This window comes from Mesocricetus auratus, unplaced genomic scaffold, assembly GCF_017639785.1.
Source record: "Mesocricetus auratus isolate SY011 unplaced genomic scaffold, BCM_Maur_2.0 Super-Scaffold_6730, whole genome shotgun sequence".
NCBI classification, from domain to species: domain Eukaryota; kingdom Metazoa; phylum Chordata; class Mammalia; order Rodentia; family Cricetidae; genus Mesocricetus; species Mesocricetus auratus.
The window spans coordinates 90,129,832-90,141,069 of NW_024429184.1; the positions used below are offsets into that span (position 1 = coordinate 90,129,832).

The 11,238-nt window shown below is 47.3% G+C and overlaps 1 protein-coding gene and 1 long non-coding RNA gene across 4 annotated transcripts in view; one reads left to right on the forward strand and one right to left on the reverse strand.

Moving 5' to 3' along the window:
• Nedd4l (NEDD4 like E3 ubiquitin protein ligase) overlaps positions 1-7,853 on the reverse strand; it is a 319,440-nt gene extending 311,587 nt beyond the window's left edge. For all 3 annotated transcript variants that reach the window (XM_040741708.1, XM_040741707.1, XM_040741706.1), the window contains exon 1: positions 7,738-7,853. In XM_040741708.1, coding sequence (XP_040597642.1) covers positions 7,738-7,785 — 48 coding nt within the window. In that variant the 5' untranslated portion in view covers positions 7,786-7,853. The remainder of the gene's footprint in view (positions 1-7,737) is intronic.
• LOC121138839 lies at positions 7,758-10,769 on the forward strand. The gene is made up of 2 exons (XR_005875705.1): positions 7,758-7,892; positions 10,498-10,769. It is a non-coding gene; the product is annotated as an uncharacterized LOC121138839 (long non-coding RNA).
• Positions 10,770-11,238: the final 469 nt, after the last annotated feature.

Sequence of the window (11,238 nt, forward strand, 5' to 3'; positions counted from 1 at the left end):
TCGCTATTAAAACAATCTCAACCTTTTACCTACAAGAGGGTAACTTTACAATATGTTTTTAAAAACACATTGTAAGCCAGGCATGGTGATGCATAAAGGCAATCTTAGCATCAGACATGAGGCAAGAAGACCTGAGTTCAATTTTAGTACCATACACACACACACACACACACACACACACACACACACACACACACACACACACACACACACAGAAGAAAGAGACAGAGAACATGATCCAGAACTAGCCTAAGGACTCAGAACCAGCCCTGAGTCAGACTGGAAGTGGGAATGTAATTAAAAGATAAAGCTGTTAATATACACAGACACAACCAAAAGCTGGGGTACGACTCAGGCTCTTGTTACTGTAGCCCAGGTCCCTGCCCTGTGCCCAATGCCTGGGAGACAGGAAGCAGAAAGATGCGGGAACCACTCGAGTACCATTCCTACCTGACTTCAGCCTGCTGGAAACCTCCAGTACCTACAACCCTAACCAAGTGACGGGAGCTGCATGCCACACACATCCACAGCAGGACACACTATGTCCTTCGTGGGACCACTATCCCAATGAGCCCTTTCACAGTCCAAGTCCAGACGGACAGCATATCACAGCTTCTTCCCAACAAAAGGAAACTCATCCCTGAATGGCCCTTTTCTCTTCGAGAATAGAAGATATAAAGAGAATACGAAGTCCCTGAGGGTGTCTGCCTGCCAAGAAGTCACCAAACGCTGAAAGCAATGAGAGCCAGGGAATCTGAGAGGTTTGACATTAGACTTGGTGAGTTTCAAATCAATACATGGCTCTGCAGTCAGGGACAAAAAGTCAACTCAAGTGTCAAATTCAAACTAGTTACCCAGATACATATAGGGGAAATGGCTTTTCTCACTTACAGGCATTATAGCAGCAGTCAGTGGTTGGGCCATTTGAATTCAGAGCAAACCTGTACAACTATAATGAAGTCTAGACAGGTATAACCTCTGGCTTCAGCTAGGATCTGAGCTACAGGCTTGTGCTGGGAATCAAGAATCACTTTAGCAGGGCTAATGTTGTAGCTCGGCTGGTAGAGTGTTTAACCTAGCATGCACAAAGCCTCGGGTCTGGTCCCTAGAACTATATAAACTAGGCACAGGGGCACTGTAATCCAGGAGGATCAGAAGTTCAAGGTGGTTCCGGACACCACTGTAAATCAGAAGTTAGACCTGGACATACAAGTAACCCTGAAATCTTGTTTCATGAAAAATCTTTCTAGCAACTAAGATTAAAGTGGTGGTAACTGGTTCCTTCTCGATGACAAGAAATTACAGAAAGGCACACACAGCAGGCTCTACACGCACAAGGAAGGACTGGAGCAGAAAGGACCTCGGTGTGCTGGGATGTTGTGGAGATTTCTGTCCCCAAATCTAAAAGCCTATCACTCTCTCCTCAAGTTGTATACATTCCCTGGGTAAAGTCGGCCTGCACTCAGAAAGTGGATGGTTCATGCTGCTGTATCTATGTACTCTGGGTGTTTTCATTAAATAACCTAGTTTCTATATTTTTATCTCTAAACTATGCTCTCATTTCCATAGTCCACTAACAAGCGCAGAGCCCAAAGTAACATTAAAAGGTAAACAGTACAAACATTGCCACCTATAGTCAGAAAGCAAGAGCATCTGATCCTACTGCCACCTGCAAGAGAAACACTGTAACAGCAGAAGTAATGCTCAGTGCAGCCTTCCCACATTCTTCGGTAATCCCGATGCTGGGTTAGTTGGTACAGTGTGCTCATCCTCCTGAATGGGGACTGTCAAAAGTTTGCTGGATTCCCAATTAACAAACATTTAAAAGCCAGGTGTGGCAGCCAGCACACGTGCACAGTCTCAACTGCTAGAGACACAGGGCAGGAGTACAGGAGGTGCCAGACGTCCCTATCCCTTAAACACACACACGAGAGAGAGAGAGAGAGAGAGAGAGAGAGAGAGAGAGAGAGAGAGAGAGAGAGAGAGAGAGAGAGAGAGAGAGAGAGAGGAAACTCTATTCAAACACCTGCAACACCAAAACTGAAAACTTGTGGCTGGTCTTGAACTCACAGAGATCTGCCTCTGGAATGCTGGGATTAAGGGTGTGCACCACCACCGCCCAGCTTAGCTAGTCTTTTAACTAAAACAACAACAAATTTTAAAGCAAAGTAATACATTTTCATTCTGTCACATATTGCCATTTTATTTCTGATTTTGGTTTAGGTTTGTCCCAGGGTTGTGGATCCCACCTAGGGCCTCAGGCATTAAGTCCTGTTTTAAACAGATTTTGAAACACTACCTCAGGGCAGGAAAGTGATTAAAGGAGCAAGGAACACAGGTTCTTGTCATTTACCAGGAAGTCAAAGGTGTTGCAATAATGTTACATTCTGAAGTGCTTGACAGCTTTTAAACAGTTTTAATGACATGTAATTCCTATGCAAACCACTTGACCAATTTACAGTATACAACTCAATGCATTTACTCCATTCACAGGATTCTTCCTTGAACTCATTCCTGTTTCTTTTGAACACATAGTAAGCCTATGGAAGCTCCCCAGATTTCTAAAACCAACGTTCAGAAACACGTTTCCCAATAATAAGAGTGCCCACTGCCTCAGAGAGGCCCTAGGACCACAGGATACCTGTGTTCCCCATGGCAGCTAAAGAAATTGCTACCGTCTCCGAATTTCCATTTTGTTACCCCTTCCAACAAACTGATTTTATTCCTTCAGTTAAGACAGCTGTTTTTCAGTAATTAAATGATCCAAGCATTCGGACAACAGAGCAATGTAATATAAACAAAAACAGTGACCGTTACTGTTTTCTGGAGCCAGGGTCTTACTATGGAGCATGGCTAGCTTCCAGTTCACCATAGTCCTGGATGACAGCTGTGTGCCACCACATCCATGGTGAAAACTGGAAATCTGAAGAGGGGATTTAAAACACCATTCTGTCTGCCCACTGACAAGAGGACTTAGACTACAGAGAGGCTCCCAAGTGGCATCAGCCTTGTGTCACAGGGATAAGGCCCTGGCTTCATGCTCTAGCATTGCAAAAACAGTTTTTAAGTGGCCCTGTAAAGTCCTGGTTCTGTTTTAGCTTCTTAATGTTTAGCAACTGTGCAACAGACAATCCACTCACTGGCCAGTCCCTGGTTACACAGCATATGAGGGCGTATAACAACCCTGACACAGCACCAGGGATGAAATGACTGGAAAGGCTGTCTAGCCGCCCCCGCACCTTAGGACACAAACATCATCCACACAGTGACTTCGGAGAAGCAATCTTGTCCTGAATGCCTTCCACGACTGCCATGATGGTGCGCAGGGTCTGTGCGGACACTTTAGACATGAGTTTACAGATGGCTGTTTGAGCGGCACCATGGAGCCTCTGGCTTCTCCCATGCGAATGCCCATCAAAGACTCTAAACTCTTGCTTGGATGCAGGTGCAGCTACAGATACAGACGCAGAAATCTTGACAGTGCTAACCTGAAGCTGCAAGCTCAGTGGGGAAGCATTTGCTTCATAGGCAAAGCTCTGAATTCAAGCCAGAGCATCACATGATGAAAACAACAAAGTTCCACTACTACACATTCAGATTCCGACCAGTTAGAGTAAATCACCAAGTTTCTTCCAATAGAACTCATCCCTTTTGAAATATCCTTGTTTCAAGCTTTAACGTCTATGTAATAAAGATGCCTCCTAAAATTGACAGTACGTCTTACTTTGACAGCAGTTTTTGTTTTTCTTTCTTAGTGGCACATAAAATAATGATGCATCTTAAGTTGGTCAGGGCCTTAAAATTTAACCAATATTCAATTACGACCAAGTTAACCTTAAGTGTTCATAATTAGCAAGTTTATAATTACATACAAATCAGTAGAGACCCCTAAGGTCACAGAGAAGAGTGCTGACTGTGACAGCTACATACACTACCATACAGGAGAGGCATACAAAGCTCCTAACTGTCGCCCCGTGAGAATGTGACCCAGAGAAGCTACATTTCTCATCATTTTTTCATAAACCCTCCCAAGCTTTAACACAGTATGGAGACCACACTAATGAGAGCTAGCCGTCAATTTTGGTCAAAGAGTGTTTGTTTGCAACCCACAATGTTTAGCTCATTTTCCACGATCATGAATAATCTAGCTTTGAAAACCTTGCAAGACGCTTTGACAAAAAGGGAGACCTGGGAGCAAACTTTAAAAACTAGGGCTCTGGGGCCAACAGGCCTAGGCACTCGATGAATGTTGTCACACAGTTCATTTAAGCTCTCTTAGCTCCCATTCCTCAGCCAGAAAAGACAGCATACCTCAAGAGTTTTTAATGAAGCACAAGTTAGATGACACATGCTCAAGGTTTAGTCCTAATGTATATAGTTGTTTGTATGGAATAAGCAATGCATCCAAATACCATCTTATGTCGGCCTGATCTGCATTCTTATGCCATTCACCCCATTCTAGCCACCAGAAATATGTTAAGTGACATATCCCATTGTTTTATTTGGTTTTGGTGTTGGTTTTTTGTTTTGTTTTTGTTTCCTGGCTTGTCTGCTTGTTTGTGACAAGGTTCTGGCTTTTAGTCCAGGTTGGCCTCAAGCTCACCATTCCTTCTTCTGCCTCTATGTGCTGGGATACCATAGCTAATCTTTTCAGAAGAGTCTCATTCAAACTCTTGATATCTCACCCAATAGAAAAATCTCAACAAAAAAAAAACCAGATACATTCTCGGGTGTAATGAAAGATTTCAAAAGAGTAACAATAATATTCATAAGTAAACCTTGACAAAACAGGCTAAAGATGGCCACAAATAAACTCAAACAAGAAAAAGCCCTTCAAGGACCCAACCCAGATACAGAAACTTGTCCAAACCTTTCTGATTCCAAACCAAATCTGGTCCTCAGCCATGAATATGAACTGTTGTTCATTAGCTAATCCCTTTGATACCAAACAAAACTCATCTGAAACTGACATGCCTTAAATAAGAGTGCATATGAATTCAAAATCACCCAAGGAAATCCAACTGCAATGCATACGTAGCACATACACCCACAGTAGCAAAAGTTACATCTTAATCCTTCTCATTCAGTATACTAGCCAGACCTTAGGCTGATGCCCCAAGCAGTGATGTCTTGTGGCATTCTGCTATGCTCTAGGTTAGCACCAAGCTTGACCAATAGCAGTACATAGCTCACAATGCCTTTATAAGATGGGGCATGACTAAGTTCCTTCCAAATACATAAAGCTTTCTGCCACCATCAAACATGGACATATGTCTACTTACAAGGACATCCTGTGTACAGTGCCTATTTTTCTCAAGGTCTACAAGCAGACTCCTCTCTACCCCTGCATGGGTATCTCCATGTGATACTCTGGTGCTCTCTATTTAACACAACTTGACAAGCCTCTGGTGCTGTTCATTTCATCAAGCAGTCCACTTTCAGAGCCTGTTAATTACTCCCATTTGTTTGCTTACACACTAATTCGGGAGAGGCAACAAACCAAGCAAATTTAACAATTTGATGCTAATACTATATGAAGGCGTTCTGTCTTGTCTTCAAATGCCCCCCCCATCCCTGAACGGAGAGGAACCTCCCACACCAAATACCTTAGAAATATGAAGGCAATCATTTTCTGTTGTGAGAGAAAAATGAAAAAGGGAGGCAGATGCGGCTTATTTTGGATCATATATGATGTGCGAGGAACTAAACAGAATACATAAATAAATAGTGTTTTTCATCTCCTCTTGCTATTCCCTATACAGTCCCTCTGACAGCATGCAGGAGCGAACAGTCACAGACACACTCGGTTCTTGTGTCTGTGTTCTTCCCTTTCACACCCCACACCAGTCAGGATCAGCAGCGATTCTCCATTCTCAAAGACAAAAGTGGCAAGATGCTCCCGAGGTGGAATCTGACCCTGACTGCCAGCATAAACAAAGCGCGCGCGCTCACCAGTGACAGGAAGGATTCCTTTAGGCAGATGCATTTCCCAAAACAGCCTTAAAATATTTCCTTCAAGGAGCTTTTAAAAATAAGCATGTTATTTTAAAAATTAAGGGACCCTAAGATGAAATGCAGCTGTCTTCATCTCCCTTGACACCTCATCCAGGGGGAGCCCTTTGTTCAGTATCTCAGCACCTCCAAGAGCTCACTCTGCCCTCCAGCTCTAGACAAGGAGCTAGGAGGAGAATCCCCTGGGTAAACAAAACAAGTCTACTTTCACCCATCACCAGGTAACAGCGAGCGTGCACGCACGCGCGCACACACACACACACTTTATTTTACACAAGCAAAGCAAATAATCAAAAACACATCACACATTATTTGCATTGTGATCATTCTTTGATAAAATAAGCAATCCAGCAAGCAGTATCAAAAAATAAAACCAACCCCTACATGCCCTGCCTACCACAAGATACCCGTTTCATTCCACACTTAGGTAGAATACACACACTCACACGCCATGCCACAGTAGAAAAGCTGTGAAAGACACACGCACGCACACACCCATGCCAGCAGGGAAGCTGCTGAAAGCAAAGTCATAACGCGAATCCGTGAATCCGTCTCAGATAATAGACTCTCTTTAAACCCCACCCCCATCACCAGAGAAAGAGAGAACCTCAGAAAGAAAAGAGCGAGGGTAAGAAAGAAAAACCGAGAAAGCCCAAATTTCCAGGCATCCACTTTTCATGAAATGCACAACCAGGATAGGAAATACCTCCCCGCTGAGTAATGCTTCATGGGTTGTAAATTCACCTCTCGAAAGGGGAGCCAGACCTGGGCGCGCACCCCACCAGATGGCGAACCACTCCTACCTGCTCCATCCAGCCTGCCTGTCACTCCGCGCCCGCGACAGGCCTCCCACCCCCCTTTTTTTTGGCAGAGTAACACACCAATAAGAGTCGAGAATGGCTGGTCGAGTCAGGGCTGAGCAGTGATTTAGCAGGATCGTTTCAAAAGGGGGAGTGGGGACCGCGATGAGCGAGTGAGGTTTTTTTAAAAACAAAGCCCTCTCCAGTCAAACCGACCGTTTGGGGGTGTGGCTTATTTCATTCGTTTTATTAATAAAAGAGATCAATGGAGCTTTCTTCTCTCCACCCACCCCGGAGGTGCCGGGTTTTGAATCCTCTTGACGAGGGAGAAATGGCAGGGCTGCAAGCTTCCCCTAAGTTTCCTGCAGCACCTGCCGCCTCCTCAGATCACCTCCAAACACCAAAATAGGTGTTCGGAACGCACAATCCCAGTTCCAGACTTTGCAAGACCCAGGGGCGGCCGCAGGCAACTCTCCCTGTGTCCCCCACTCTCTCCGGGATCTGCACACATCCGCTGCGGAGCGCCCACTAGCAAGAAAAGTCCCAGGGGGAGACACCACCAGGCTCAACAATCCCTAGATAGCCTGCGCCACGCAGAGACCCCTGCAGAGACCCAGACGTGACACACGTCACGGACTCCTGGCTGCAGGGGCATGACCAGGAAAGTTGCCTAACAGCCCCGAGAGACGCGGCTTGCAGAGGAAAGGGACCCGCGGGGCAGGCAGCGGCGCACGCGGCCTCCGCCCACCCCGAGAGCCCCGGGCCGAGGAGCGGAGCGCTTCACCCGGGTGAGGAGGGAGGACCAAGTCACCCACCGCTCCGGACCGCTCTGGGTCACCCGGATTCCGGGACCCACGGCTGGTAAGGAACGCGCACAGCGGGGTGGCCCCGTCCCCTCCCCACAGCGCTCTGGGCAGGAACTCACCTCCTCTTCCGAAAGTCCGTAGACCGGCTCCCCGAGCCCGGTCGCCATGGAGCCGGCGCCCCGCGCGGGGTCCTAGACGCTGCGATCGACTGAAGTGCGTCGCGGGGCCGCGACCCTCTGTTCTTCTGCGCCGCCCGGCGGAGAAGGACCGGCAGGTGAGGCTGCACCCGGCCGCGGCGCCGCTTCCTCCCGGAAGGCTGCGGGGACGCGCGGACTGGCGGCTCCGAGAGCGCGCCGAGCGGCGGCTGGCCGAGTGCTCTCTCAGCTCAGTGATCAGCCCGCGGGCTCCCGCCCCCGCCCCCGCCGCTGGCTCTCCCTGCCTCCCCAATCCCGCAAAGCGATCCCTGGGACCCGCGCCCCCGCCCCTCGCCTGCTCCGCCCGGCCCCCTCCCTCCGCCCCGCCTGCGCCGCCCGGAGCCCACGGGGACCCTCCCGCTCGCCGGGGCGGGCACTGGCGCCCCCCAAGCCAATCACAGGCCGGGTTGGGGGGCGGGCCGCGGGGGCGGTGGTGTTTCGTCCCACGCCCACCCCACCCCCCAGCGCCTCCTGGGTCACCCGCGCCGAGTCCTGAGCTGGGGCGCGCCCTGGCGGGCTGGGCCTGCCGGGCTGACCCTCTTACTTGCCCCGCTTTCCTCTGCCTTGGGGACCCAGTGAACTGGACCTTAGGGGACCATGAAGACACCGTGCAAACAACAACAAAACCATTGTTTACATTTTTTCTTTCTTTTTTTTTTCTTAACCCGAAGTCCCCAGGAGCGTTAAAAGGGCGACAATGCATGTTTCTAGACCCCTTTTAAATTCTTGGCAGCAAGGGCAGGCCAGACTTGGCTCACCGCGTCAGCTCCCCGAAACGATTAGCCTGGCCGGGAGGCCAGCCTAGGAGAGGCTGCCCCGGTGTGGCCGCGAGTCGCCATTGCGGATGTCAACTCTACTGGGAACAAAACCAACTCTGCACCCGCGCTGAGTACACACCCACCCACTTGAAACCCGGGCTGCCTGGTTCTTTGATAAAAGCTCGTTTTTTTTGGTTTTTTTTTTTGTAAGGCACAACGTGAAATACCAAATTCAAGTTTAAGTTTGTCCTTTACAAATGCAAACGTTGGAGACATCTTATTAGCTACCGTAGGAGTCTGCCCACATTCCAGATAGGGAGTTTCTCTAGCAAGCCCTTCGAAGTACAGCAATGCAAGAAGCTACTTTAAATAAGTTAAGGGAAATTCGTCACTCTACTTGTTTCAAGAAACCTTCCCTAAGAGCCAGGCGTGGTGGTGCATGCCTTTAATCCCAGCACTGGGGAGGCTGAGGCAGGGGGATCTTTTGTGAGTTTGAAACCAGCTTGGTTTGCATAGTGAGTCCAAGACAACCAGGGCTATGGAGACATTGTCTCAAAACAAAACAAAACAAAAACAAAAACAGCCGGGCGGTGGTGGCGCACACCTTTAATCCCAGCACTTGAGAGATAGAGGCAGGCAGATCTCTGTGAGTTCAATGCCAACCTGGTCTATAGAGTGAGTTCCAGGACAGCCTCCAAAGCCAGAGAGAAACCCTGTCTCAAAACAAAAAACAAAAGGAAGCCGGTTGTTCCTTAAATTTAAATGTTGTGTGCAGTGGTGAATTAGAAATGAAAACAGAAAGAACACGCTATTGCCTTTAAAAAGAAATCATCAGAGTGTCTGGTTTTATCTGAAAGGATAGGATTTTCACTGAAGGAAGACTTACCTTGCCTGGCCCACCTTAATGATCAAATGCCTGGTGTGCACCCTGCAAATCAAAAGGAAAGACGGTCCACATGCCCCAACTTTAGCTCTCCCTTTCCTCCCTTGCTATATGCCCCCATGTAATGGTTTCCTTTGAAGTCAGCGCCCCCCTGGAATCAACACACTGCTCAGAATTCAGAGTCATCAAGTTTATATGGCGCTTAGGTGCCACAAAATCCCTACCAAGAAGAATAAAGATTGAAGGAACATTTCACAGAACTCTGCTCGTGTTTTCCCATCATGAATTTTCAACTTATCAAACCTAGGCTATTTTTCTTTTTATAAAAGAAACACACACCCGTGCACAAACATGCATCCCACGTTTTTAGACGCCCTTCTCTGTGCCTCTGACCCATATAAATGGAATCTCTTCGATATACACGAGCAGGACTTTGTCAAATTTTCACTTTATGTTATGGTGTATAAGGTCAGGAGAACGAGCTAATCAACTCTTTCAGTTTCCAGAAAGAAAAACCATCTTCCTGGGAGCTCCAGAGATGATTCTGTTACAATCCCATCCTCCTTCGAATGCCTTAACTGGAATGAGTTCTTCTGTCTTCACATAAGGGCACACACTCCTGCAGACATACACATATAAATAAAACACATTTAAAGAAAAATGTTTATTTCTGATCCTAGGGGTAAGGCTGACTTAAACAACTATTCTCTCCAAATAGAAACATCCTCTCCAGGAGCAAGGCAGACTCCCTCAGATAGTTGTAAGGCTTACAAACCCTGAGCCGGTGGTTACATTAAACCCATAAATTGGTGACAGGAAGGCCGGCTATCCAGTGGCACTGCCTGGAAGTTGGGCAGGGAGTCCCAGGGATGCAGCCATCCTGAGCAACTATCCATGACCATATAGATGGGCTTTTCCGTGACGCAGCTGCATCTGAGTCATCCATGTCCCTTTAAGTGGTCATCGGTTCACTAGGCTGCAGTAGAGACACTGTTTCACCGTGTCCTACCAGAGATGAATCTACATCTGTTCGTCTCTCCCCAGGAAAAGTCATACAGCACGCTGAGTCATCTGGACACTTCTTCATCCTGTCCTCCATCATCCTGTGGAAGGGTGTCATACTTCTTCATCCTGTCCTCCATCATCCTGCTCCCTCCCCACCTCCAACACAGCAGCCTATGCCACCTGCTGCCTGGGTCATGCCCTTGACACTCACTAGGGATGAATATGAGAAGTGGGGCATGGTCGTGATCAAAATGCATGGTATGCGTGTTTTACATTCTCAAAGAATCAATAAAAGTTCATAGTAAAATATACTTAGGAAATTTGCTGTGCGCCATTTATTATGGATAGTTTACAAAATTGTGATCCGTAACATTATTCAACATCCCAGATGAGCAGATTCAAACAAAACATTTACTTAGAGGTCTGTGAAAGAATCATTACTGCCTTTCAAGGAACTGGTGAGATTTTATACTGTGGATGGTCAAAAAAATTTTTTTCTTTTCTTTTTTTTTTTTGCTTGTTGCTTTGGTTTGGTTTTATGTCTTTTAGAGACAGCTTTCTCTGTGTAGCCCTGGCTGTTCTGGAACTTGCCCTGTAGACCACTGGTCTCAAACTCACAGAGACCCACCTGTCTGTGCCTCCTGAGTGTTGGGATTAAAGACCTGCACCAGCATTGAAACTCCCACCCCACCCACACCTGCCCCTGCTGATTGTGATTTTTGTTTTTAAGTTACTTTGGCTACCAGGAGATCCAGAGCACGGAGCCATTAAAAAAACTTA